General features: G+C 52.4%; 3 protein-coding genes across 9 annotated transcripts in view; 2 read left to right on the forward strand and 1 right to left on the reverse strand.

Annotated features, from left to right (window-relative positions):
• ZBTB4 (zinc finger and BTB domain containing 4) overlaps window positions 1-556 on the reverse strand; it is a 17,008-nt gene extending 16,452 nt beyond the window's left edge. Inside the window, exon 1 of the mRNA XM_027130877.1 lies at window positions 535-556. The gene's annotated coding sequence lies outside the window, so the exon portion shown is untranslated. The remainder of the gene's footprint in view (window positions 1-534) is intronic.
• SLC35G6 (solute carrier family 35 member G6) overlaps window positions 1-2,629 on the forward strand; it is a 2,847-nt gene extending 218 nt beyond the window's left edge. Inside the window, exon 2 of the mRNA XM_027130724.1 lies at window positions 336-2,629. Within this exon, the coding sequence (XP_026986525.1) occupies window positions 336-1,346 (1,011 nt within the window). The 3' untranslated portion in view covers window positions 1,347-2,629. The remainder of the gene's footprint in view (window positions 1-335) is intronic.
• A 147-nt stretch (window positions 2,630-2,776) lies between these two features.
• POLR2A (RNA polymerase II subunit A) lies at window positions 2,777-23,067 on the forward strand. Of its 7 annotated transcripts, none has more exons than XM_027130893.1 (31): window positions 2,783-3,266; window positions 3,446-3,584; window positions 8,827-8,959; window positions 9,102-9,238; window positions 9,332-9,505; window positions 9,698-9,979; window positions 10,292-10,453; window positions 10,562-10,782; window positions 11,384-11,516; window positions 12,001-12,125; window positions 12,217-12,427; window positions 12,951-13,160; window positions 13,243-13,411; window positions 13,603-13,697; window positions 13,840-14,043; window positions 14,199-14,421; window positions 14,868-15,051; window positions 15,428-15,599; window positions 15,693-15,798; window positions 15,889-16,094; window positions 17,723-17,947; window positions 18,095-18,341; window positions 18,631-18,731; window positions 19,660-19,764; window positions 19,859-20,041; window positions 20,315-20,518; window positions 20,711-20,897; window positions 21,008-21,121; window positions 21,273-21,422; window positions 21,525-21,559; window positions 21,689-23,067. In XM_027130893.1, the coding sequence occupies exons 1-31, from the start codon at window positions 3,178-3,180 to the stop codon at window positions 22,637-22,639; spliced, it is 5,877 nt and encodes a 1,958-aa protein (XP_026986694.1). In that variant the 5' UTR covers window positions 2,783-3,177; the 3' UTR covers window positions 22,640-23,067. The 7 variants fall into 7 exon arrangements, with proteins under 7 accessions (XP_026986695.1, XP_026986694.1, XP_026986693.1 ...); XM_027130892.1 differs by having other exon boundaries at window positions 21,525-21,558; window positions 21,667-23,067; XM_027130897.1 differs by lacking the exon at window positions 3,446-3,584 and adding exons at window positions 3,627-3,840; window positions 8,485-8,539 and having other exon boundaries at window positions 21,525-23,067.
• Window positions 23,068-26,576: the final 3,509 nt, after the last annotated feature.

Raw genomic sequence — 26,576 nt, forward strand, 5'->3', positions numbered from 1 at the left:
ATCACACAGATACACAGCATCTGAGGCCGCCTCCCCTTCCTCAAACCAACAGAGCATCCCTGGGTCCTCTTTTTCTCCTCCCGGGAACAACTTACCCAGAGAAACACGATGCTCCAGGACTGCTCACTCCCTGCTTCCTGCTTTAGAGGCTCCAGACCCACACTGTACCACCTCATCCATTTTTCAGGCCCTTTCTAGCTCCCAAGAGTTCCTCGGCAAGACAGCCTGCCCTTCTACTGCCCTACAGGGTCCCAGAACCCAGCCTGACATTCGCCCTACCCCTGGTCCCCTGGACTATGGCTGCCCTAATGCCCGCGCTCCTTTCTCCCTAACAGGCTGGCTGTCACCCCTACTTCAACCTGCCCGACTTCACCCAGCCATCACCGCCCTCCACTCCGTCCAGCCTCCCCTCGCACCAGCGCTGCCGGCCCTCTGATGTCACCAAGGGCCTGCTCGTGGCCCTGCTGGGTGGGGGCCTGCCCGCTGGCTTCGTGGGCCCCTTCTCCCGTATGGCTTACCAGGCTTCCTACTTACCCTCGTTGGAGCTGCTCATCTGTCGATGCCTCTTCCACCTCCCTATTGCCCTGCTGCTGAAACTGCGTGGTGACCCCCTCTTAGGACCTCCCGATGTCCGGGGCCGGGCCTGCCTCCATGCCCTGTTCAACGTCCTCAGCATCGGATGCGCCTACAGTGCGGTTCAGGTGGTGCCCGCTGGCAATGCTGCCACCGTCCGCAAAGGTTCTTCCACCGTCTGCTCTGCTCTCCTTGCCCTCTGCCTCGAGAGCCAGCGTCTCAGTGGCTATGACTGGTGTGGCTTGTTGGGCAGCACCCTGGGACTCATCATCATCGTGGGACCTGGACTAGGGACACTGCAGGAGGGGACCACAGGCCTCTACACTGCCCTGGGCTATGTGCTCACTTTCCTGGGTGGCCTGGCACTGTCGCTGGGCCTCTTGGTGTACCGCTCCCTGGACTTCCCCTCCTGCCTACTGACAGTGGCCTTCCTGTTTGGCTTGGTGGGGCTGGTGGGCTCCGTGCCAGGCCTCTTTCTGCTGCAGACCCCCGTGTTGCCTAATGATCCTCTGAGTTGGAGCTGTGTGGGGGCAGTGGGGATCCTCGCCCTGGTCTCCTTTGTGTCTGTCAGTTATGCGGTCACCAAGGCCCACCCTGCCCTGGTGTGTGCCATCCTGCACTCTGAGGTGGTGGTGGCTCTGATGCTGCAGTATTATGTGCTCTATGAGACCGTGGCACCTTCTGACATCATGGGGGCAGGGGTCGTGTTGGGCAGCATTGCCATCATCACCACCCAGAACCTCAGCTGTGAGAGGGAAGGTCAGGTGGAGTGAGATCGAACTTGAGAGCCTGGGGGTGGGGTGGGGGGGACTGGGTAAATAGAAGGAAAAACTGGAATACAAGCATGTGAGAACAAGTGACTGTAAAAGAACTGGTGTGGGAGAGTGACACCCCTTGGAGTCAATGGTGAATTGGGGACTCAGTGGAGAGGGATTGCCTAGAAGACTGCCTGGAAGACCTGGAACAAGCCTGGAGAGCAGGCTTGAAACAAGCCTGGAGAGCAGGAGTCTAGGCTGGGGCTTGAAGGGAGGTCTGAGGAGCAGATCAAAGTGGCTGAGGCAGGCAGGCCATGAGCCACTGGGAGGATTTTTCCCTCAGCGGCAGAGAGAAAAGCCTTGGGGCTGGAGTGTCTGGGGCTTTCAGGCAAACAGAGCAAGCAGCTGCGGTGGGGGAAGGGAGTGTGTTTTTTTTTTCTCTGAGCGATGGTTTCCCTTCCTCGTGGTTATGCCTCCCCACCTTGGGGTGGTGACGTGATATTGACATCAAACAAGGATCACTCTGAATGTGGCTGTGCAGTTGGTGTCATCTCTGCTTTGGAAGGACAGTGGAAGTCCTACCCCCTGCTCTTATTGGAGAATCCCTTGGGATCCCCGCACCACCACCCCCCGCCCCATTTTTGAAATATTCTAGAAGGGGTAGGATTTCCTAATGTTCAGAGGCATTGACCCTGAGTCCCCCAGGATTTTTGTGTCCCACCCAATGGCTAATCTGCTTTTCCTGGATTGTCGCGGTCCCGTGATCTCTCCCGGACAGTGGCCAGCGTCCTTCCGGAGAAGGCCTCTGAGCTGAGACCTCTTCGAGCGGCTCAGGTCGAGGGTCCAGAACGAGAGCTCCGTACAGCGCCCCATTAGAGGCTAGGAGATGCCCACCCGTCCCAGGAGGCCGCTCGACAGATATCAGCTACTTCCGGACAAGCAATTAGCCTCGCCATGTTGATCCTTCTTGCATATTCAGTGACATTACTGCATATTCATGACCAAGGACGGCCCCAGTACTCCCTCTCTTCGGGAACCCACTTGGGAGGATCCGACCGGCCCCGCCTCCTTCATTACCGAATCTCAGAACAGACCATTTTCCAGCGTGGGGGGGTGATATTAATCAGAAACTTTGGCGGAAGATGAAACCACACGCCAAACTAGAATAAAAGCGGCCTATATTTACCCTCGAATCTTCAAACCTTAAACTTCAGGGCGGGAGGTAGTAGCGAGGGGAGGCGGCGGGATAAAAAAATTCCCTTCCCCTTCGTCATTTCAAAAGGTGACCCAGCCAGGGAGCCGGGGAGGGAGGAACAACGACGCGAGCGCGCGCCCCGTGCACGCCGGCGCAGTCGACCCCGTAGCGCAAGGGAGGGCGGGAAAGGAAGGGGCGGGGGAATGCCAGGGCGAATCTATAAAGGGCGTCATCCGGCCAGCTCGCTCCTCAGAAGCGCCGAGAGCGCGGCCGGGACGGTTGGAGAAGAAGGTGGCTCCCGGAAGGGGGAGAGACAAACTGCCGTAACCTCTGCCGTTCAGGAGCCCGGTTACTTATTTATTCGTTACCCTTTTTCTTCTTCCTCCCCCAGAACCTTTTCCTTTCCCTTCCTCTTTTTATTTTCTTTTTGGGAGACGAAAAATCTCCGGAAAGGCGGAGGAGAGCTCCTTTCGCCCCTTTTCGTTTCCCCGCCTCCTTTCCTCCCCCACCTTTTCCTCCTCCGGCTTTTTCCTCCCAACTCGGGGAGGTCCTTCCCGGCGGCCGCCCCGACAGGGTCTGAGCGCCTAGGTGCAGGCGGCGCAGGCTTTTTGTAGTGAGGTTTGCGCCTGCGCAGCGCGCCTGCCTCCGCGATGCATGGGGGTGGCCCCCCCTCCGGGGACAGCGCATGCCCGCTGCGCACCATCAAGAGAGTGCAGTTCGGAGTCCTCAGTCCGGATGAACTGGTAAGCGGCTCTGCCCTCTCACTCCTCCTCCCGCCCGCGTGGCGGGCGGGGCTTGACGGCCGCCGCGGAAACTTGGCGCTTTTCCCTGCCCAAAGGAGGACAGGCGGGGAGGATGGGTCAGCGGCGGCAAGGCAGTGCAGAGTCCAGCCTCGCGGCCAACGAGAATTAAATTTTCCTAGGGGGTCAGCAAGCTTAGCTCTGTGTCCGAGCTGGGGGCCGGGCCGCAGGAGGGGCTGGAGGGTGAGAAGGAGGGCGAGAAGGTTGATTGGCTCCACACCGCAGATACCGACGTTAAGAGATACCACACCAATCTTTTGGGTGAGAAGCCGAGCCCCAGATTTTTTTCCCTCCCCTCTACAGTTATTAACTGAGCACCTGCTACGTGATAGACGTGACAGACGGCGGGGATGCAGAGCTGAAAAAGACAAAGACCCTGCCTTCTAGAGCACTTTCTTTGGGAAGGGTCAGGGGAGACAGACAATAAACACGAATAAATGAATGAACAAGATAATTCAGTTAAGGGCAAGTGCCTTGCAGAAAGTGAAATGGTGTAATGCGATGGAGAGTGACCGAGGTGAGGCTGCTTTAGATGGGGTGGTGTCAGGGTATGGGAAGGCCTGTTTGAGGAGGTGACATTACTCGAATGATGAGAAGCAGCCAGTCTCCTAGACCATAGATTCTAGGTCAGTAGCTTTTCAGGCAGAGGAAAGAGCAAGTGCAAAGTGCCTGAACGAGGGAATAACTTGGTGTGCCTCGGGGGCTGAAAGGTGGCCAGGGTGGCTGGGGTGTAGTGGGTGAGAAAGAGAGTATTAAACCATTCTTGGAGAAGCATGAGGTGGGGCAGTCCAGGTGGGACATTATAAATCATGGTAAGGAATCTGGATTTCATTCTATTTTCAGTAGGAAGTCATTGGAGAATTATAAGCAGGAGAGTGATATCAAGTTTACATTTTAAAAAAATTACTGCTTTGATGGTCCTGTGAAGAACTGACTGGGGAGGAGAACTGAGAATGGAAGCAGGAAAGATGAGGGAGGAGGGAGAGCTGTTGGCCCTTTGGACGCCTTTGTGGAGCAAACTGGAGGAAGCCAGTGGGCTGGAGAGAATGGAATTGAATGGCTCTGTTTGTGGATGGAGACAAGTTTGCTAGAGGAGGAGGCTCAGCTGTAGGAAAGTTGTGTCAGGAGTTAGAACCTCCCGAACTCAGACCACACCGAATAAATTCCAGATGGGGTTGAGGTTGAAATCTAAAAAACAAAACTGTAAAACACTTGAAAAATGCAGAAGGCTTTTGGGGGCTGATACCAGGGGCAGAAACCCTTAACCTTCTCTAACCCAAGTCTTGATTTTACTTCATAGCTGGTCAGTACCTGAAAGGATTAGTTTTTCTCTTTCTTGTTTCCTCAGTAGAATGTAAATTTCACGAGTGACTTTGTATTCACTTCTTTCTCCAGCATCTCAAATAGTGCCTGGCACATAATAGGCATGTACTAAAAGTTACTTGAATTAAATGAGTGAAGGAAATAATTGTACAGGTACATAAAGATACATGTGGAAGGATTTTTATTTCAACATTGTGTGAAATTATAAATCACCTAATTATTTATTAGTAAGGATTCTATTGAATAACTCAGGGTTTATTACAATAGAACAAGACCTTCCCAGTAGGTTAAACCCCCTGATCCCCTGTGCCCAAACTGCTGAGGCACCGCAGCAAACTCACAGGGGCCCAGTGAGAGATTTTAAATTTTTAAGAGAAGCACGGAAGCACAGCTGCGTTTGCCTGATGCCCTGGGAACTACTAGGTTGGGCAGTTCCCTTTCAGCATTAGGTGGCGCCAGAGCCCTTTTGATGACGTCATATCTTTGTGAAGCTGGGTTTTTAGCAGTTGCTAAATACTGGGCAAAAATCAGTGTAAAGCGAGAGATAAGAGTGGTGCTGGGGTGTGGATAAGGCCAAGAAGAGTTAGAGAATACTTTATAAAGAGGTGACATTTGAACTGGGTCTTAAAAATGAATAGAAGTTTGCTGGAAGGGCGGGCAGGGGAAGAAAAGGAATTTTGAGGAATCTCTTGTGGCTGGAGCATAAATGTTGAGGACGGGGGACCTTGGGTGTCTAACCTGTTATCACGTGGGCAGTGAGAACCAGTGTTTGGATGAAGGATTGGGGGCTAAAGTAGTTTGTGTATAATTCAAAGTATAACTTATGGTAGAGGGTTAGTCCAGAACATTCCAGGACAGCCCCTGGTCCAGTCTCAGTGCTCAGAAGCAGAGGGAGTCCTTAGAAGGTGGCTGGCTTGGTGAGCATGGACTTGGAGCAGAGGGGAGTGAAATGCTTTGAGTGTTGTTCTCCTTAGGCCTCTCTAGTGACTCTTCTGGCTGCCAGATTCAGGTCTGCGCCTGCTCTTCTGTGTTTCATTCAAGGTGAGCAAACCCCCTCTTTGTGCTTCTCATCAGACACGATGCAGCTGATGGGGTTCCAGCTTTGTGAATTTAGTCACCACAGGCCTGTCTCCCTGAGATTTCATCAGGTCATCTTGATGAGCGTGGTGGAAGTTCGGAACCTCTTAGCCTTGCACCTGTAGACCATTTTGGTTTCTACCCAGCAGTGACTAATTAGATCCATTATGAGACGATTATTCGTTTGACTGTAAGGGAACAACCTTCTATCTCTTCAAGTTCTTTTTTTTTCTTTTTATCGAGGTCTTCGAGGGCACTTCCCTGCAGTGGAGGGTCCTAAGGCAGTTTAGTTCAGTTTAACAAACAATTATTGAGAGCCATCGGGTCCAGGGTGATAGGGGAATGCTACCTGCCTGAGAGATGCTTATAATCTATGGGGAAGACAAACCCCAGTGGGTCATTTCATTGCATTATGAGATTTGCAGTGATGGAGGGATTATGGAAGCACAGAGTGGGGCTCACCAGTCTGGCTCATGAGGCTGTGGAAAGGCTTCTTGGAAGAAGCAGTGCCTGAGCTGAGTCTTCAGATAGCAGTTTGTCTTGTGGGGAGGGCATCCCAAGCAGAGATACAAAGACCCCAAGTAGTGGAGCACATATGCTGGGTAATAGGGGGGCTGCTGGGGAGTCAGCTACTGATGTGGAGGAAGAAAGGAAGGTGGAAACGTCATAAAACTCTTTGTAAGCCATCCTGCTGAATTTGGATATCATTCTGAGAACAAAAGGGTATGAAGATTAGATTTCCAAATTAGAAAGAGCACCCTGATCATAGTATGGCTGGGTAGGAGAGAAGGGCTGGTGACCCACGGAACACTTGGATACATACTACAAAGGACAGGCCTGAGCTAGGGCAGTGGGCGTAGGGATGGAGAAAAGGGGCAAGATTTAAGAACTGTTTGTTCAGGAGGTAAAATAACCTGTACATGGGCTTCCCTGGTGGTGCAGTGGTTGGGAGTCCGCCTGCCGATGCAGGGGACGCGGGCTCGTGCCCCGGTCCAGGAGGATCCCACATGCCGCGGAGCGGCTGGGCCCGTGAGCCATGGCCGCTGAGCCTGTGCGTCCGGAGCCTGTGCTCTGCAACGGGAGAGGCCACGACAGGCCCGCGTACCGCAAAAAATAACCTGTATTTGGTGAATGATTGGATAATAACAGCTGTCATATATTGAACACCTATTCCATCTTGGGTTTCAGCAGGTTAATTAAATCCTTAATGGTTATATAGATGATAAGTGATAGAACTAGAATTGCAAATTAGAGGTCTCTGACTCCAGGCCATGCTTGTTCCACTGCTTTATGACTGTGGGTAAGGAAGGGTAAGTGTTGGTTTCTGACTTGAGTTCCACTACCTTAGATGGGGACTAAAGGAAAAGGAGAGATTTTTGTGGAGAAGGGAGTTTGCTTTTAGACATGCTGGATTTGATTTATCAGGGGGATATCTACAGGGGGTTCAGTAGGTGGTTTAGTATGTTAATCCGAAGTCCAGAAGAAAGGTGAGGCCTGGAGGGTAGAGATTTGTTGTGAGTAAATAGTGAGAATCATGGCATAGCATTTGGTTGTGATGAGAAGTGTGGATGCGCTAAAACCTTGGGGAGTGGCAGTGTTTAAGGAGCAGACCAAGGCACCCCTTCCCCTTTGGAGCCGTAAGTTTGTTTTCTCTGTCTGTGAGTCTGTTTCTGTTTTGTAAATAAGTTCATTTGTATCATGTTTTAGATTCCACATGTTAGTGATGTCATATGATACTTGTCTTTGACTTCACTTAGTATCATAATCCCTAGGTTCATCCATGTTGCTGCAAATGGCATTATTTCGCTCTATTTTGTGGCTGAGTGGTATTCTGTTGTATATATGTACCACATCTCCTTTATCCATTCATCTGTCAATGGGCATTTAGGTTGCTTCCACGTCCTGGCTATTGTAAATAGTGCTGCTTCAAATCCTGGAGTTGAAGTAATTGTTTCTGCTGCAGTATAGTAGAATGGGATGAGCATGTGTTTGGGATCACAGCGGGGTGGGTTTGACGTCTGCAGGCTCCTTGAGATTGAGGCCTTGGGCAGTCACTTTACACAGCCTCAGGTTTCTCATGTCTAAGAGACAGGAATTCACTCCTAGACGGTTAGTGGTTAGGGTAAGAGGAACAGGTACGTTTGGTACCTGGCATGAAGTTGACACTCAGATAGAAGCTTTTATTAAATTCTTCTAAGGTCTTCTCTCTGGAAGTTTAGCGGACCAAAGCTTAACTAATTTTAAAGTTCTTGGTTTTCAGTGTGTGAAAAGATGCCAAAGGTTTCCTTGAACAGCCTTTAGCTCAGAGCAGAAATCTCTTCTCCAAGTTGTACCTACTTCTGAGCCCGTCCTTCCCTCCCTTTCCTCCACTGAATTGGTCCCACTGAGTCCTGGCTCCACCTTGCCCAGGATTCCGGCCCTTGGCTCTGCCTCCATCTCTTGAGGCTCCAGGGTTCACTTCTGCTCCAGATAATTTTCAACAACCTCTGCTCTAGCGCCCCCCTCTCCTGTTCTGTCCTAAAATATCTGAACATGGAAGGGTTCAGGTTGACCCAGGCCCTTGAGAAGGAGGAGGTGACAAGGATGGGGGCAAAGAGTGCCTAACTTTAGGAGCATGTCTTGGGCAGAGCACTTGGGCTGTCATGATGAGGGTGCCTTACAGGGAGGTTCTGGCCTTGATTTCAGCTTTGGGAAAGAAACAAGGCATTGAATTTTTCCCTCTTGAAACAACTTTTATTTCTTTTGCTGTTAAATTCTATAGATGACAGTGACCTAGAATTCAACCCAGTAGGATATCCAGGGTTCAAGTCCTAGAGGTAGGTGACGTGTACGGAGCCCAGAGTTGACCACACACTAGTCTGAACGCCCCCTCCCGCTCAGACAGTGACTGGAACGAGCTTTTGACTTGCGATACTTGACTTTGGCATTTCCACAGTCAGATATCACACACGCTGACCCCCATTTCCCTCGCTTCAGGCTAAACCTGCTTAGTTCTTCTGTAAGTAGTTTGGGGTTTTTAAAGGCCTTAGTACAGAGCTCCTCAGCCACGAAGTCTGGAAACTAGGAATTCTATTTAGTTGTTATTGGCCTTTCTTTGCTGCAGAAACGAATGTCTGTGACAGAGGGCGGCATCAAATACCCAGAGACCACCGAGGGAGGCCGCCCCAAGCTTGGGGGGCTGATGGATCCGAGGCAGGGGGTGATTGAGAGGACTGGCCGCTGCCAAACCTGTGCAGGTGAGCGCTGGGGGCCGGCACAGGACCCTAGAGGGAGGGAGAGGCTTGTCCTTACAGAAAGCCAGGACTGGGGGTGGACACCTGCAAACCTGGTCTCTGAGGTGAGTGCTGGGAGGAAAGTGTTGTATGTGTGTTCCCACAGGAAACATGACAGAGTGTCCTGGCCACTTTGGCCACATTGAGCTGGCCAAACCTGTGTTCCATGTTGGCTTCCTGGTCAAGACAATGAAAGTTTTGCGCTGCGTCTGCTTCTTCTGCTCCAAATTGCTTGTGGACTCTGTGAGTGGGAGATGGGCTCTGGCCTGGGGAAGGGGTTGCTGGGGGGTGGGCAGGGGAGCAGCCCCAACTGACCCCTCTCTGCTCTGTCCACAGAACAACCCAAAGATCAAGGACATTTTGGCTAAGTCCAAGGGGCAGCCCAAGAAGCGGCTCACACACGTCTATGACCTCTGCAAGGGCAAAAACATCTGCGAGGGTGGGGAGGAGATGGACAACAAGTTCGGTGTGGAGCAACCTGAGGGCGATGAGGATTTGACCAAAGAAAAGGTAGCCGGGGCTGCCCAGACTCTTGGGAGGGGGTGAGGGCTGGTCCCAGAGGCCCGGAGGGAAGAAGATGGGGAGGCAGTGGAAGCAGCAGGAGCCCGAAGGTCACAGAAGAGCGAGAGGGGCGGCCCGGCCAGGTGTTGGGGGAGAAGGCCCGGCCTCTGCGCTCTGATGGCCCCTCTGTCTCCTTGGAAGGGCCACGGCGGCTGTGGGCGGTACCAGCCCCGGATCCGGCGCTCCGGCCTGGAGCTGTACGCAGAGTGGAAGCACGTCAACGAGGACTCTCAGGAGAAGAAGATCCTGCTGAGTCCTGAGCGGGTGCACGAGATCTTCAAACGCATCTCAGATGAGGAGTGCTTCGTCCTGGGCATGGAGCCTCGCTACGCCCGGCCCGAGTGGATGATTGTCACTGTGCTGCCCGTGCCCCCGCTCTCCGTGCGGCCTGCTGTTGTGATGCAGGGCTCTGCCCGCAACCAGGTCAGCGCCTGCAGGGCCCTGCCGCTCAGCTAGGCCAGGTGTCCGCACGGAGGGAGTCCGGTGGCGGGGACGAAGGCATGCGAGGGTGACGGACAGGTCACCTGGGCCTGAAGGTACCCTGCCGCTTGCTGGCTATGTGAGCCCCTTAAGGAGGTTAGAGCTCACAAAGGTGCTTGTGGATCTGTGAACCGAGAGCCCAGAGCTGCTTCCCAGGGTGGTGTGAAGGGAGGGTGAGAGGCACCGCGTGCTGGCACATGCAGACTGAGCGCTCAGGGTTGGCTGGATTGTGATGCTTCTGACTTCCTGCCTCAGGATGACCTGACACACAAACTGGCCGACATCGTGAAGATCAACAATCAGCTTCGGCGCAACGAGCAGAACGGCGCGGCCGCGCATGTCATCGCTGAGGACGTGAAGCTCCTCCAGTTCCACGTGGCCACCATGGTGGACAACGAGCTGCCTGGCTTGCCTCGTGTGAGTGGACAGGCTCCCTGTGCCCTACGCCTGGAGGAAAGGGGAGGGCGCCCGGCTGGGGGCCGGTGCTGACTGCGGGGGTGCCCCCCACCCTGCGTTTCCTCACAGGCCATGCAGAAGTCTGGGCGTCCCCTCAAGTCCCTGAAGCAGCGGTTGAAGGGCAAGGAAGGCCGTGTGCGCGGGAACCTGATGGGCAAGCGGGTGGACTTCTCGGCCCGCACTGTCATCACCCCCGACCCCAACCTCTCCATTGACCAGGTTGGCGTGCCTCGCTCCATTGCCGCCAATATGACCTTTGCGGAGATCGTCACCCCCTTCAACATTGACAGGTGTGCTCAGTTCAGAAGCCCTGCCTGGAGGGGTCGGGGAGGGTGGGGGGAATGGGCTCGGAGCAAGAAGGAGAGAGTGTTGAACTTTATTATTATTATCATCATTATGTTTTTTTAACTTTATTTTTGGCTGTGTTGGGTCTTCGTTGCTGCATGCAGGCTTTCTCTAGTTGCGACGAGCGGGGGCTTCTCTTCATTGCGGCGCGCGGGCTTCTCATTGCGGTGGCTCCTCTTGTTGCGGGAGCACGGGCTCTGGGTGTGCGGGCTTTCTCTAGTTGCAGCATGCAGGCTCAGTAGTTGCGGTACGCGGGCCCTAGAGCACGTGGGCTTCAGTAGTTGTGGCACACGGGCTCTAGGGCACACGGGCTCAGTAGTTGTGGCGCACGGGCCTAGTTGCTTCACGGCATGTGGGATCTTCCCAGACCAGGGATCAAACCCATGTCCCCTGCATTGGCAGGCGGATTCTTAACCACTGTACCACCAGGGAAGTCCCAAGTGTCGAAGTTCAGAAGTTTGGGTTGTCACTTGGGGCTTTGGGGTGAGGGTGGCAACAAGGGATTTTTGGGAAGCATTTTGTTCATTGCATCCCTTTCCTTCCTAGACTTCAGGAACTAGTGCGCAGGGGGAACAGCCAGTACCCAGGGGCCAAGTACATCATCCGGGACAACGGTGATCGCATTGACCTGCGTTTCCACCCCAAACCCAGTGACCTTCACCTGCAGACTGGCTATAAGGCATGTGTAATAGGCCAGGGCCTCTCTTACCTGAGCAGGAAGCTTTTTGGACTGGGGGCCAGCTGGAGTGGGCCGTCTGAGGCTGTCCTGTTCATTAGAATCCAAGCTTAAGAGACTCTTGCTGTCCTAGGCAAGCCTGTAGCTGCCAGCCCCTGGCATTCAAGGTGGGGGTCACGTAAACCCACGGGCAGCAAGAGGGACACAGGGCAGAAAGAGATCCGGGGGGAACAGAGCAGAAGGCTTCACGTTCAGAGTCTCTCGCGGTCTTTCCCAGCTGAGTTCCCTGAGGTTTGGGGACTACGTCTTCGTTTTTTCTGATAGCCTGGAATCTAGCCCAGGGCCTGGCCCAAAGCTGGTGGTTGATAAGCGTTTCAAGTGAAATAACACCACAGTGTCGTCTGTTTCAAAGCATCTTAGGTCTCCTATCACTTCATTCTTAGCATACCTCCTTCACTGAGGTTTTTCCCACACCTCACCTCCTTAGGTGGAACGGCACATGTGCGATGGGGACATTGTTATCTTCAACCGGCAGCCAACTTTGCACAAAATGTCCATGATGGGACATCGGGTTCGCATCCTGCCCTGGTCTACTTTTCGCTTGAATCTTAGGTCAGTCCGTCGGCTGGGGCTGGGCTGGGCTGGGCTGCTCCCTGGGTCTCACTGCGGCATCTTTCCAACTCACTTTCCTCTTTGACTACAGTGTGACAACTCCATACAATGCCGATTTTGATGGGGATGAGATGAACTTGCACCTGCCACAGTCCCTGGAGACACGGGCTGAGATCCAGGAGCTCGCCATGGTGCCACGCATGATTGTCACCCCCCAGAGCAATCGCCCGGTTATGGGCATTGTGCAGGACACGCTGACCGCAGTGCGCAAATTCACCAAGAGGGACGTTTTCCTGGAGCGGGTGTGTGGTCCCTGGCTGGGGGAAACCTGGCCTGGGTGGGCAGGGGCCCAGCACAGCAAGGATGGGGGGAGGAGCAGTGACTTATGCCCTGACTTGCTCTGCACTGACCTGTATGTGAGACAGCAGAAGGAAAGGGAGTGAGCAAAGATCGAGGCCAAAAACGGTGTATGGCTTTAGCTCCCCATTTAATTCCTCAAAATGTCATGTAATTTTAGGTATCACCTGGAAAGTAAAGGCGAAGAGAAAAATAAGACTTTGTTGAAGTTCTGTTTATTTCTTTTTTACTTTCTCTTTGTTTCCTAATTATTAAAAGTAATTTGTACTTACTGTTAAAAGAAAAAGCAATCCCAAAGTCTCACTATCACAGTTAAGTTTTTAGTAAAAGTTTGGAAAACACTTTTCTTGCCATCCCTTTGCCTTCAAAGTCTGGCTTTCCCCTTGGGGCAATGAGGCCTCCCCTGACATTCCCAAGAGGTGAGACCTCCAGTTCTGACTTCTTGTCTTTCTTGCTCTTTTTCTCCAGGGGGAGGTGATGAACCTCCTGATGTTCCTGTCCACGTGGGACGGCAAGGTCCCACAGCCAGCCATCCTGAAGCCCCGGCCCCTGTGGACAGGGAAGCAGATCTTCTCCCTCATCATACCCGGCCACATCAACTGTATCCGCACCCACAGCACCCATCCCGATGATGAGGATAGTGGTCCTTACAAGCACATCTCTCCTGGGGACACCAAGGTAGGGCCTGGCTTCTGGTTGTGTGGGGAAGGGCTTTGGACATGGAAGCCACAGCAGGGGCTGTGAATGGTGCTCTCTGCAGGTGGTGGTGGAGAACGGGGAGCTGATCATGGGCATCCTGTGTAAGAAGTCTTTGGGCACATCAGCTGGCTCCCTGGTCCACATCTCTTACCTAGAGATGGGTCATGACATCACCCGCCTCTTCTACTCCAACATTCAGACTGTCATTAACAACTGGCTCCTCATTGAGGGTAAGCCTAGGGGCTCTACCACATCCTCTGTAAATCCTGTGTCCATCTCACTTCTTACTGCTCTTCTTCCATCCCTTTCTCTTCCCCCCCTTGGATTTGGTGTCCCTCCATCTACTCTCTTGGCTGTGATTCCATCCCATGTTTCTTGGGAGTCCAAAGAAGGTGTTGCTGATGCTTCTCTTTATTTCTAGGTCATACCATTGGCATTGGGGACTCCATTGCTGATTCTAAGACTTACCAAGACATTCAGAACACTATTAAGAAGGCCAAGCAGGATGTAATAGAGGTGAGAGGGAAGGCTGGGCAAAGACTGAATAAGAGGCTCTCAGTGGCTTTGAACTGAGTGAAGGGGACATTGGGATTGGAGAGACGGGGACCAGAAGACACTGACGTCTCCCTGAGAACGCAGCCTGCTCCTGTGCACCCAGGTCATTGAGAAGGCGCATAACAACGAGCTGGAGCCCACCCCGGGGAACACTTTGCGGCAGACCTTTGAGAACCAGGTGAACCGCATTCTCAACGATGCCCGAGACAAGACTGGCTCCTCTGCCCAGAAATCCCTGTCTGAATACAACAACTTTAAGTCAATGGTGGTGTCCGGGGCTAAAGGTTCCAAGATCAACATCTCCCAGGTGGGGAGCCTTGTCTTTCCAGAACTGGGGCCACACTGAAGGTGGGGAGGAGGAGGGAAGGGGTGTGCTGCTGGGGGGGTTGGGGGAAAAGTATGGGGAACACTTATTCTCAAGGCAGAGGGAGTTGGATGCACCACACCTTTTCTGTTCCCCAGGTCATTGCTGTCGTCGGGCAGCAGAACGTGGAGGGCAAGCGGATCCCGTTTGGGTTCAAGCACCGGACTCTGCCTCACTTCATCAAAGATGACTATGGGCCTGAGAGCCGTGGCTTCGTGGAGAACTCCTACCTGGCCGGCCTCACGCCCACCGAGTTCTTCTTCCATGCCATGGGGGGTCGTGAGGGGCTCATCGACACAGCTGTCAAGACTGCTGAGACTGGTGAGGACTTTGGATCCAGGGCCCTTCCACGGGCTGGTCCCAGAGAGGACCTCAGGCAGAGAAGCCCCTGGGGAGTTTGAGCGGGGTTCTCAGGCTAAAGTCTTCTATCCCCAGAGAAGTAATTTTGACCTTTGTGGAAAGAATAGAGACTAAAGATCAAGAGTTAGGCAAATACTCTTGTTCTGGTTGCCATGCAGCATTCCATGATGCAGGGCTAGAGCCTCAGGGTCTCTGCTCCTGACCTGTCACATGGACGGTGTTTCTTAGGGGTCTCTACTGGACCCTGGGTCTGTCTGGTGGTGGGCATGGCTTTCATTGAGAGGCCTTGGGGATGAGAGGCTACTAGCTGGCTCTCCTGAGGACCAGAGTGGCCAGCAGGTCTTGTCCTGAGACAGGGAGGCTCCTCTTCTTGCTCTGGGTCCCTCAGTTGATTCCCTGCCCCTCAGGATACATCCAGCGGCGGCTGATCAAATCCATGGAGTCGGTGATGGTGAAGTATGACGCCACCGTGCGAAACTCCATCAATCAGGTGGTACAGCTGCGCTATGGTGAAGACGGCCTGGCGGGCGAGAGCGTTGAGTTCCAGAACCTGGCTACCCTCAAGCCTTCCAACAAGGCTTTCGAGAAGAAGTGAGAAGGCGGCAGGCGGGTGGTTCTTGCCCCTGGGCTCAGGGCCAGAGTGGTAGGGGTTCTCCTCCCCCCGCACGGTGAGATCACCTAGACCGTGTCCTGCAGTGGACCTTATACCGCCCCTTCCCCACCCATCTGGCAGCAGCTGCAAGATGGGAGAGGACGGATGGAGACCAGATTTGAGACCCGCCCCCACTTTGTACAGAGGGGTGAGCGTAAGCTCAGGTGCCATTGCACATCCTTGGGTCTGGATCTTTTGTTTCCCCACCCAGGATTATTCACAGCCCTGTTCCTGTGGGCTGCAGACCTCAGGAGCCTCACACTGTTCCTTGATCAGGGCCCTCCTGCCCCTTGACTCCACCCCTGTCACCTGCAGGTTCCGCTTTGATTATACCAATGAGAGGGCCCTGCGGCGCACCCTGCAGGAGGATGTGGTGAAGGACGTGCTGAGCAATGCACACATTCAGAACGAGCTGGAGCGAGAATTTGAGCGGATGCGTGAGGACAGGGAGGTGCTCAGGGTCATCTTCCCAACTGGTGACAGCAAGGTGTGTGTGGGTGGGAAGGGCTGGGCTGGAGAAGTGCTGGCCCTGCATGGCTGGCCCTGACTTGGGGTCCTGCCTCCGTCCCTCCTGCCTCAGGTTGTCCTCCCCTGTAACCTGCTGCGCATGATCTGGAACGCTCAGAAGATCTTCCACATCAACCCTCGCCTTCCCTCTGACCTGCACCCCATCAAGGTGGTAGAGGGTGAGTACCTGCTTCAGGACCACCAGGCCAGGCAGGCTCTGCTAGCAGCGTCCTGGTCTACAACCTCTTCATCCCTCGTTTGGCCCTTAGGTGTCAAGGAGCTGAGCAAGAAGCTGGTGATTGTGAATGGGGACGACCCACTGAGCCGGCAGGCCCAGGAGAACGCCACCCTGCTCTTCAACATCCACCTGCGGTCCACGCTGTGCTCCCGCCGCATGGCCGAGGAGTTTCGGCTCAGCGGAGAGGCCTTCGACTGGCTGCTCGGAGAGATCGAGTCCAAGTTCAACCAAGCCATTGTGAGTGTTGTACTCCTCACCCCAGCCTTGGTCCTCTGCTCTGATCTATTGATTTCTCTGGGCTCTGAGAACAGCCCACCTCTGCCCATAACTGCATAATAATAGATCTCATTCATTGAGACACTGCTGTGAACCAAGTCCTGTGTTGGAGGCTTTATACCTTTATTCCTTAGCAGTCCTAAGAAGACCCTAGTAGGGGGGAGGGGCTGTTAGTCCCATGTTGCAGAGACCAAAAGTGAACCTTGAAGAGGCAAACACATGAAAAGATGCTCAGTATCAGTAGCCGTCAGGGGAATGTAGTTCAAAACCACGATGAGATACCACTTCATGCTCCCTAGGGTGACTAGAAAAAAACAAGTGTTGGCGAGGACGTAGAGAAATTGGAGCTCTCATACACTGCTGCTGGGAATGTTGCAACTGCTTTGGAGAACAGTCTGGCCGTTTCTCAAAAGTTTAAACATAGAGTTACCATATGACCCAGCAATTTCACTCCTAGGAATATGCCCAAGAGAATTGGAAGCACACGTCCACACAAAAACCCATACACAGATGTTCGGAGCAGTATTTTTCATAATAGCCAAGCAGTGGAAACAACCGAAATGTTCATCCGTTGATGAAGGATGAACAAGATAAGGGAATATTATGCTGTGATAAAAAGTAATGAGCTGTCAAACCATAAAAAGACAGTGATCAACTTTAAATAGTATTACTAAGTAAAGAAGCCAGTCTGAAAAGGCTACATACTGTATGATTCCAATTAAAAGATTAAATTTTGGGGACTTCCATGGCGGTCCAGTGGTTAAGACTTCGCACTTCACTGCAGGGGGTGTGGGTTCGATCCCTGGTCAGGAGCTAAGATCCTACATGCCTTGTGGCCAGAAACCAAAATGTAAAACAAAAGCAATATTGTAACAAATTCAAAAAAGACTTTAAAAATGGTCCATGTCAAAAAAAAATCTTTAAAAAAAAAAAAAGATTAAATTTTATGGTATGTGATTATATCTCAGTTAAAATAATGCATTGCGGGGGACTTCGCTGGTGGCTCAGTTGTTAAGAATCCGGCTGCCAACGCAGGGGTCAGGCTCTGGTGCAGGAAGATCCCACATGGCACAGAGCAACTAAGCCCGTGCGCCACAACTGCTGAAGCCCGCGCACCTAGAGCCCGTGCTCCGCAACGAGAGAAGCCACCGCAGTGAGAAGCCCGCGCACCGCAACGAAGAGTTGCCCCCGCTCACTGTAACTAGAGAAAGCCCACGTGCAGCAACAAAGACCCAACACAGCCAAAAATAAATAATTTTTAAAAATTTATTTAAAAAAATGCATTGGGGAGCTTCCCACTTAGAAGACTATCAGCAAATGAATATTTGCCCTGTGACTCTAGCACACAGCACTTTTAGAAATGTGGGGTTTAGATGACATAGTCCCTATTCCTGGGTGTGCAGCACATCTGGGGCTGAATGGCGGGTGTAGATTGAAATGCCGTCTGAGGAAGGGGATGATCAAATAAGACTGATTTGTTTAAATCTCTGCCTTTTCTAAACACCTCTGCCCAGCCCTGACATGTCTCACTCTCACTCACCAGTGGGGAGGGATTTGCTCTTCTGAGGCCAGCTCTTCTTACTCCCCAGGCCCATCCTGGTGAAATGGTGGGAGCTCTGGCTGCACAGTCCCTTGGAGAACCTGCCACCCAGATGACTCTGAACACCTTCCACTATGCTGGTGTGTCCGCCAAGAATGTGACACTGGGTGTGCCCCGACTTAAGGAGCTCATCAACATTTCCAAGAAGCCAAAGACCCCCTCACTTACTGTCTTCCTGCTGGGCCAGTCTGCTCGAGATGCTGAGAGAGCCAAGGTGCGGCTTAGGGTAACGGGCTTCCTGGCAGGAGGAGGAGGGGACTCCTTCCCTTAAGTAGAGGGTTTGGCAGTCCCTCTGCAGGTGGCTTTGAAGAGGCCTTTGGAGCCACTCAAATGCCTGTCACGAATCCCTTTTTTTCCTCAGGATATTCTGTGCCGCCTGGAACATACAACGCTGAGGAAGGTGACTGCCAACACGGCCATCTACTATGACCCCAACCCCCAGAGCACGGTGGTGGCAGAGGATCAGGAGTGGGTGAATGTCTACTATGAGATGCCTGACTTTGATGTGGCCCGAATCTCCCCCTGGCTTTTGCGGGTGGAGCTGGACCGGAAGCACATGACTGATCGGAAGCTGACCATGGAGCAGATTGCCGAGAAGATCAATGCTGGTGAGGCTGGGGGTCCTGCCTAGGCCCCTGCCCGCCCTGTCCTGTCCCTGTGCTCGTCCCAGACAAGGCGCCCACACCCACCACCTTCCACTCACTGGTTCTGCTCCTCCAGGACACCCCTTCTCCAGGTCCCATCTGCACTGCTTTTTCCTTCTCATTGTTTCCCCTCCCTCTTTCTAGAAAGGCTCTGTGGGAAGGAGGGGAAAGCCAAAAGAGAGCCCATATGGGGAGAGCTGCGGACGAGCCGTGAGCAGAAGCAGTCCTGCAGCTGCAGTTCTCATTTTCCCAGGTTTCGGTGATGACTTGAATTGTATCTTTAACGATGATAATGCAGAGAAGCTGGTGCTCCGTATCCGCATCATGAACAGTGATGAAAACAAGATGCAAGAGGTAAACGGGACCCAAGCAGAAATTTATACGTCAGACATAAAAAGCCGATATATCTGGTTCCTGACCAAAGACATTAAAATGAAAGCAGCATTGAGTGCCAGTCACACCACCTGAAGTAGAGATGGGGGGAGGGTGGGTAGCAACGATCTGTAAGAAACGTGAACAGCAGCCATATAGATAAAACAGGCGGTGTTGGGGAATTCTCTGGCCGTCCACTGGTTAGGATTCCGCGCTTTCACTGCCTAAGGTGTAGGTTCAATCCCTGGTCGCGGAACTAAGATCCAGCAAGCTGCGGGGTGCGGCCAAAAAAAAAGCCCCAAAACAGAGGGTGTTGATTTGGTGGTGTCCCCATAGCCCGGTCACTTGGCTCTCTCCTCCCTGCGGCTCCTGTGTGAGGGCAGGTCGGACAGTAGGAATTGCTGTGTCCTAGGGAAAGTGGTGTGACAGCGGGTGAAACAAGACCCAGGAACATGTTTGACCAGTGATTTCACTCCTGGGCACGGCTCCTAAAAAATTGTTCAGCAGATGTGGATACCTTAATAATACAAACTCAGAACTTACTATTGAACTGGGGGAGGGTAAATAAGAATGTGTGGATACGCGTCCATTAGACATCACACGTCAAGGCGTTAGTGGGCAGGCGAATGCTCGGTGAGTGCCAGGACGAGAGCAGAGGTGCTGTGCGCTTTGTTACAGCGCTTGGAGCACACACAAGAGTGGGAATCGTGTTAAGGTGGTGGAGTGCAGTTGCCTTTTCTGAGGGTTTTTTTTTAAAACACCATCGTAAAAACATGATAGAAAGTAACCTCACTGGAACTGAAGAGAGCAGGTCTGGGCCACACCTGGCTCTCCAGGTCAGGCTGTGGTTTGGGGTGAGGGCGGGGACAGACCTGAGAATCCTAGGAGGGCTGACTCACTCTTGTTGCAGGAAGAAGAGGTGGTGGACAAGATGGATGACGACGTCTTCCTGCGCTGCATCGAGTCCAACATGCTGACAGATATGACCCTGCAGGGCATCGAGCAGATCAGCAAGGTCAGCCGTTCCGTCCCTGCAGCCCATCCAGCCCCTCTTCCCTCCCTCCCCATCCCCACCCGTCCAGCCTGAGCTCGCTCTGCCCCCACCGCAGGTGTACATGCACTTGCCGCAGACGGACAACAAGAAGAAGATCATCATCACAGAGGACGGGGAGTTCAAGGCCTTGCAGGAGTGGATCCTGGAGACGGATGGCGTGAGCCTCATGCGGGTGCTGAGCGAGAAGGACGTGGACCCTGTGCGCACCACGTCCAACGACATCGTGGAGATCTTCACGGTGAGCCCCTCAGAGCCTTCTTCCCTGGTCCCTCTGGCTCAAGGCCCCCTCCGTAGGTCTCAGGCAGTGGTTGGGGTCCGTGCTCTCCCCTCAAGAGAGGGGTTGGTCAGGTGGTTTTATGCCTGAATCCACTTTTGCGTCTGGGCTTCACTGACTCCTGACTGTCCCTCTGTGGATCTGGGTGGTGGTGGCAGCAGGAGGAGAGCAGTTACTCGGTCTTGACCCTTCCCCACCCTTGACCCCCCACCCACACCCCTGCAATCCCCATGCCAGGTGCTGGGCATAGAAGCCGTGCGGAAGGCCCTGGAGCGGGAGCTGTACCACGTCATCTCCTTCGATGGTTCCTACGTCAATTACCGGCACTTGGCTCTCCTGTGTGATACCATGACCTGTCGTGGCCACTTGATGGCCATCACCCGACACGGAGTCAACCGCCAGGATACCGGACCTCTCATGAAGTGCTCCTTTGAGGAAACGGTAATGGCAGAAGTTCTGAGCGGGTGGAAGGAGAGAGAGCAGGGAGGAGGGATTGCTGTGGGAAGAGGGCATCCTCCACTGTGTGTGATGGGCCTCGGTGCGGTTCCATGGCTGGGTGGGTGGCTGTAACAGTGGTGGGACGGGACATAGGGGGGCGGGGTCTGACGGCACGCCCCCTCTTCCGAGGTTTAGGTGGATGTGCTTATGGAAGCAGCTGCACATGGAGAGAGCGACCCCATGAAGGGGGTGTCTGAGAACATCATGCTGGGCCAGCTGGCTCCAGCCGGCACTGGCTGTTTTGACCTCCTGCTCGATGCAGAGAAGTGCAAGTATGGCATGGAGATCCCCACCAACATCCCCGGCTTGGGGGCTGCCGGACGTGAGTACGAGGGGCTACGAGGAGGAGATGGGGCGGTGGGGAGGCTGCTCGTGGGCGCGGCGGCCAGTCCCGGGGCTGTTCGTTGTGGGTCACTGTGCGCCTCTCTGCAGCCACCGGCATGTTCTTCGGCTCGGCCCCCAGTCCCATGGGAGGAATTTCTCCAGCCATGACACCCTGGAACCAGGGCGCAACCCCAGCCTACGGCGCCTGGTCCCCCAGTGTTGGTGAGTAGCCAGCCGGGAAGACAGCCCTCTGCGTGGTTCAGAGGGCGGGTGGGCTGGGCTCACGAGGGGTCCCCATGTGGAGATGCTGGGGGCTCTGGGAGTGTGTTGGGCTCCAGCTCTGGTTTTAACTAACGTTTCTCTCATTTCGCAGGGAGCGGGATGACCCCGGGGGCAGCAGGCTTCTCTCCCAGTGCTGCTTCAGATGCCAGTGGCTTCAGCCCTGGTTACTCCCCGGCCTGGTCTCCCACGCCGGGTTCCCCGGGCTCCCCTGGCCCCTCAAGCCCGTATATTCCCTCACCAGGTGAGTTGTCCTTGTCTGTCAAGGCCAAGTTCATTTCCTCCTTGATCTTCCTTCTGAGTGAGTCTCTCCATCGCTTAATGCCTTTCTGCTTCCCTCCCACAGGGGGTGCCATGTCTCCCAGCTACTCCCCGACGTCGCCTGCCTACGAGCCCCGCTCCCCTGGGGGCTACACGCCCCAGAGTCCCTCTTACTCCCCCACTTCACCCTCCTACTCCCCTACGTCTCCATCCTATTCTCCAACCAGCCCCAACTACAGCCCCACGTCACCCAGCTACTCCCCGACCTCGCCCAGCTACTCCCCGACCTCGCCCAGCTACTCCCCGACCTCACCCAGCTACTCGCCCACTTCCCCAAGCTACTCGCCCACATCACCCAGCTACTCGCCAACCTCTCCCAGCTATTCGCCCACCTCTCCCAGTTACTCGCCAACTTCACCCAGCTACTCGCCCACCTCACCTAGCTACTCTCCGACATCTCCAAGCTATTCGCCGACGTCACCAAGCTACTCACCAACTTCCCCAAGTTACTCGCCCACCAGCCCTAACTATTCTCCAACCAGTCCCAATTACACCCCGACGTCACCCAGCTATAGCCCAACATCCCCCAGCTACTCACCTACTAGTCCCAACTACACACCAACGAGCCCCAACTACAGCCCAACCTCTCCAAGCTACTCTCCGACCTCACCCAGCTACTCCCCGACCTCACCAAGCTACTCCCCTTCGAGTCCACGATACACACCACAGTCTCCCACCTATACCCCAAGCTCACCCAGCTACAGCCCCAGCTCGCCCAGCTACAGCCCGACTTCACCGAAGTACACCCCAACCAGTCCTTCCTACAGCCCCAGCTCACCGGAGTACACCCCAACCTCTCCCAAGTACTCACCTACCAGCCCGAAATATTCGCCCACCTCCCCCAAGTACTCTCCGACCAGCCCCACCTACTCGCCCACCACTCCAAAATACTCGCCGACGTCTCCTACTTACTCACCAACCTCTCCGGTCTACACCCCAACCTCCCCCAAGTACTCACCCACCAGCCCCACCTACTCGCCCACCTCCCCCAAGTACTCACCCACCAGCCCCACCTACTCGCCCACTTCCCCCAAAGGCTCGACCTACTCGCCCACCTCCCCTGGCTACTCACCCACCAGCCCCACCTATAGCCTCACCAGCCCAGCCATCAGTCCCGATGACAGTGATGAGGAGAACTGAGGGCGCGCAGTGCGCAGTGGCAGCCGGCTAGGGGAAGAGCGGCTTCAGGGTGCTCTGCAGTCCTCCCTCCCCTGAGGGGCGCGGGCCCCGGTCCAGCTCCCTTGTACATAGCTCCTTGTGACAAAGTTCCCTGTTGAGGTTCTGGTCCCATTTCTGCCGGGGCTTTTGTCTTGTTCTCCACTTGTGCCGTCTCAGAACCCACTCACCTGCAGTGGTGTTCTTCTCGCCCTACCTACCCGAGGCCTGTCCCCAAATCCAGGATCCTCCTTGCCTATGGCTTGATTCGGGAGGTAAAGGGTATTTTAATTTTTTGGGGGTAGTTCCTGCTCTGGGTCGTCACATCTGATTCTCCGGAAGAACAAAGTGAAAGCTGCCTTTTGTTTGTTACTTTTTGAATTTGAAATAAAGTTTACTAATTTTGACCAGAAGTGTGGTTGTTGAGTGCTTTATTAGGAGGCAAGAATACCCAGGCCCCTACTCCCTGCCTGGGCTGCTGTTCCATTTGTCATGTTTTAGCTGATCCCTGCTAATGGGGCAGGGGCAGGGGCAGGAAAACGAGCACAGACAGTACATTCACGGAACAAACGCCTATTTCGTGCCAGGCTTTGCTCTGTCCCGGCTTTGTGGTTGAACAGATAGATACAGGCCTTGTCCTGCATTAAAGCAATATTGACATAACATCTTTTTTAACCAATTTTACTGATTATCATAATATGTAATTTAGAAAAGTACAGAAAGGTACAGTACAGAAGCAGAAAAATTATTGCCCTTAACACCACCACCAGGAGGCATGTTTTCTTTGGGTATTTTTCCTACCTGTTTCTCAGGTCACTTCTAATCAGTCTTTGTTTTGGCCTCAAACCAACAATGAGAAGATTATGGTTACTAGGATATGTTTTAAAGCTGAAGTTAAAGAACTTGGTGATAATTTGCTATTTTCAGTTGGCCATTTCATATTTTGTTCCATTAGTTCCTTTTTTTTTAAAATTTTGGCCACGTGGCTTGCAGGATCTCGGTTCCCTGACCAAGGATTGAACCCAGGCCCATGGCAGTGAAAGCCCAGAATCCTAACCACTAGGCCACCAGGGAATTCCCTGAAATATTTCAAAGGATAGTTTAGAAAGTAACATGGGGACTTCCCTGGTCATCCAGTGGGTAAGACTGTGTGCTCCCAATGCAGCGGGCCCAGGTTCAATCCCTGGTCAGGGAACTAGATCCTACAAGCATGCTGTGCAACTAAGAGTTCGCATGCTGCAACTAAGAAGCCTGCATACCACAACTAAGAAGTCCGCATGCTGCAACTAAAAGATCCCACATGCCACGTGCTGCAACTAAGACCCAGCACGGCCAAAAGAAATAAAAATAAATATGAAAAAAAAGAAGAAACATGGCCAAGATCTATTAATTTATCACTAAGATTATAAGTGGTAGATACCATTTTGCAGTATTTAATCCAGATCTTAAATTGTTTTGAAAGAGATGACTTGTTTTTATAAAAGGGTGTTAGAAAAGATCCAAGCACGGTAGAAAAAAGTATAACATCTTCCCAATCCCCTGAATTACTGTTGGCAATTGGTGAACATAATTCCAGACAGCTCTTTCACCGTATAGAATGATAGAAGGATAGATAGAAAGAAATGGCTTTTTTCCTTGTGATGAGAACTCAGGATTTACTTTTTTTAAGTTTTTTTTTTTTTTTAGTATTTATTCGGTTGCATTGGGTCTTAGTTGTGGCAGGCGGGCTCCTTAGTTGTGGTATGTGAACTCTTAGTTGTGGCACGCACGAGGGATCTAGTTCCCCGACCGGGGATCGAACTCGGGGCCCCCTGCATAGGGAGTGCTGAGCCTTAACCACTGCGCTATCAGGGGAGTCCCAGGATTAACTCTTTCAACAACTTCCCAATATACTGTACAGCAGTGTTAACTATAGTCGTCATGTTGTACATGACATCCCCAGTACTTATATTTATCTAACAACTGAAAGTTTGTACCTTTTGACCACCTTCATCTAATTCCTCCACCCCATGCCCCACCCCCATAACCACAAATCTGATTTCCTTTTGTATGAGTTTAGTTTGTGTTCTATTTGTTTTAGATTCCACATATGACATTATATAGTAGTATTATTATTTTTTATCTGCACCATGCAGCATGAGGGATCCTAGTTCCCTGACCAGGGGGTTGAACCTGAGCCCCCCACAGTGGAAGCCTGGAGTCCCAACAATTGGACCCCCAGGGAAGTCCCTGTATAATGTTTCTTTTTTCTCTGTTTGACTTATTTCATTTAGCATAATGCCCTCAAGGTCCATCCATCTTGTCACAAATGGCAATTAAGGAAGTGAAATCTGCCAGGGTGAGGCAAGCACAGTGCTCTCTGCAAGCGCAAAATTTAAGGGGCAACAAAAAAACACATAATCAAGATAAATAATATTTTAATGCAATATTTAAAAACTCAAAATTAATGTAAAAGTCCATGACGAATGAAATAGTAACAGTTTAAATTTAAAAAGGATCCAGATGAATGATTTTCCCCCGTTTGCCTCTGGCCCCGATGTGACTTGGCATGGCCCTGGTCTTTGCAGGTGTAGTTCTGTGGTCTCACATCTCTTTCGAGGACTCACAAGGCCTTGTTTGCTTGTGTGTTCTACAGCTTTAGATTGTGAGGTGCTCTTTTTCCTTGGAAGTCTATCTGTGGGAGAACTTTGAGTCCTTGATCGAAGTGGCATACCCATAGAGAGAACGTGTATTTGCTTTCTCCTGGCGTGCGGCTGCACTAGCAACCTGGGAACACTTTGCATTTTTTAAAAATTAATTAATTTGGCTGCGTTGGGCCTTTGTTGCTGTGTGCGGGCTTTCTCTAGTTGCGGCGAGCAGGGGCTACTCTTTGTCTCAGTGCGCAGGCTTCTCATCGTGGTGGCTTCACTTGTTGCAGAGCACAGGCTCTAGGCACACGGGCTTCAGTAGTTGCAGCACGCAGGCTCTAGAGCGCAGGCTCAGTAGTTGTGGCGCACGGACTTAGTTGCTCCGCGGCATGCGGGATCTTCCTTGACCAGGGCTCGAACCCGTGTCCCCTGAATTGGCAGGTGGATTCTTAACCACTGCGCCACCAGGGAAGTCCCCAGTTATGTACTCTTATCAATGTATTTAAATGGCTCATCTGTAGTCTTCTTACCACTGCTTCTCTGCTGTCATCTTTTTTATTCATCTGTCTGGAATGTTTTTCAGAAAAGGCTCATAATTGCCTCGTTATAGTCCCTTAATCTTTTATTTTGAGCCTATCTTCCTGTAGCCTTCAAAATTGAAGCACATCTTGGCTGGATATTTCTTTCCCTCACAATTTTGTGGACATTGCTTGATTTTTGTATTGGTTAGGTTCTCCAGAGAAACAGAACCAGTAGAATGAATAAATATATATAAATAAATGTATATATATATAAATTCATAAACAGGTAAATTCATATATATATATACTATGAGGAATTGACTCAAGGCTCAAGGATTATGGAAGCTGAGAATTCCCATGATCTGCCATCTACAAGCTGGAGACCCAAGAAAACCAGTGGTGTAATTCAGCCCAAGTCTGAAGGCCTGAAAAGATTAGATGAGATGTCACAGCTCAACCAAGTGAGGCTGGAAAGAAAAGGGGTGAATTTCTCCTTCCTCCATGTTTTGTTCTATTCAGACCTTTGATGGATTGGATGATGCCATCTGCTTTACTGAGTCTACCAATTCAAATGCTAATCTCATCAAGGACACCTTTACAGACACACTCAGAAATAATATTTAATCTGGGCACCCTGTGACCTGTCAAGTTGACACATAAATTTAACCATGACCAGTCCACCCCTTTTCAATTTGTACCCAGATGCACCTCTTTAAACCATACTTAATCTCCAAATAAAGACAATAACAAGATCATAATTCCATGATGCAACTG

The sequence above is a fragment of the Aethalodelphis obliquidens genome, unplaced genomic scaffold (assembly GCF_003676395.1).
Source record: "Aethalodelphis obliquidens isolate GAN/ISIS:26980383/991018 unplaced genomic scaffold, ASM367639v1 scaffold38, whole genome shotgun sequence".
In the NCBI taxonomy this organism is placed as follows: Eukaryota; Metazoa; Chordata; class Mammalia; order Artiodactyla; family Delphinidae; genus Aethalodelphis; species Aethalodelphis obliquidens.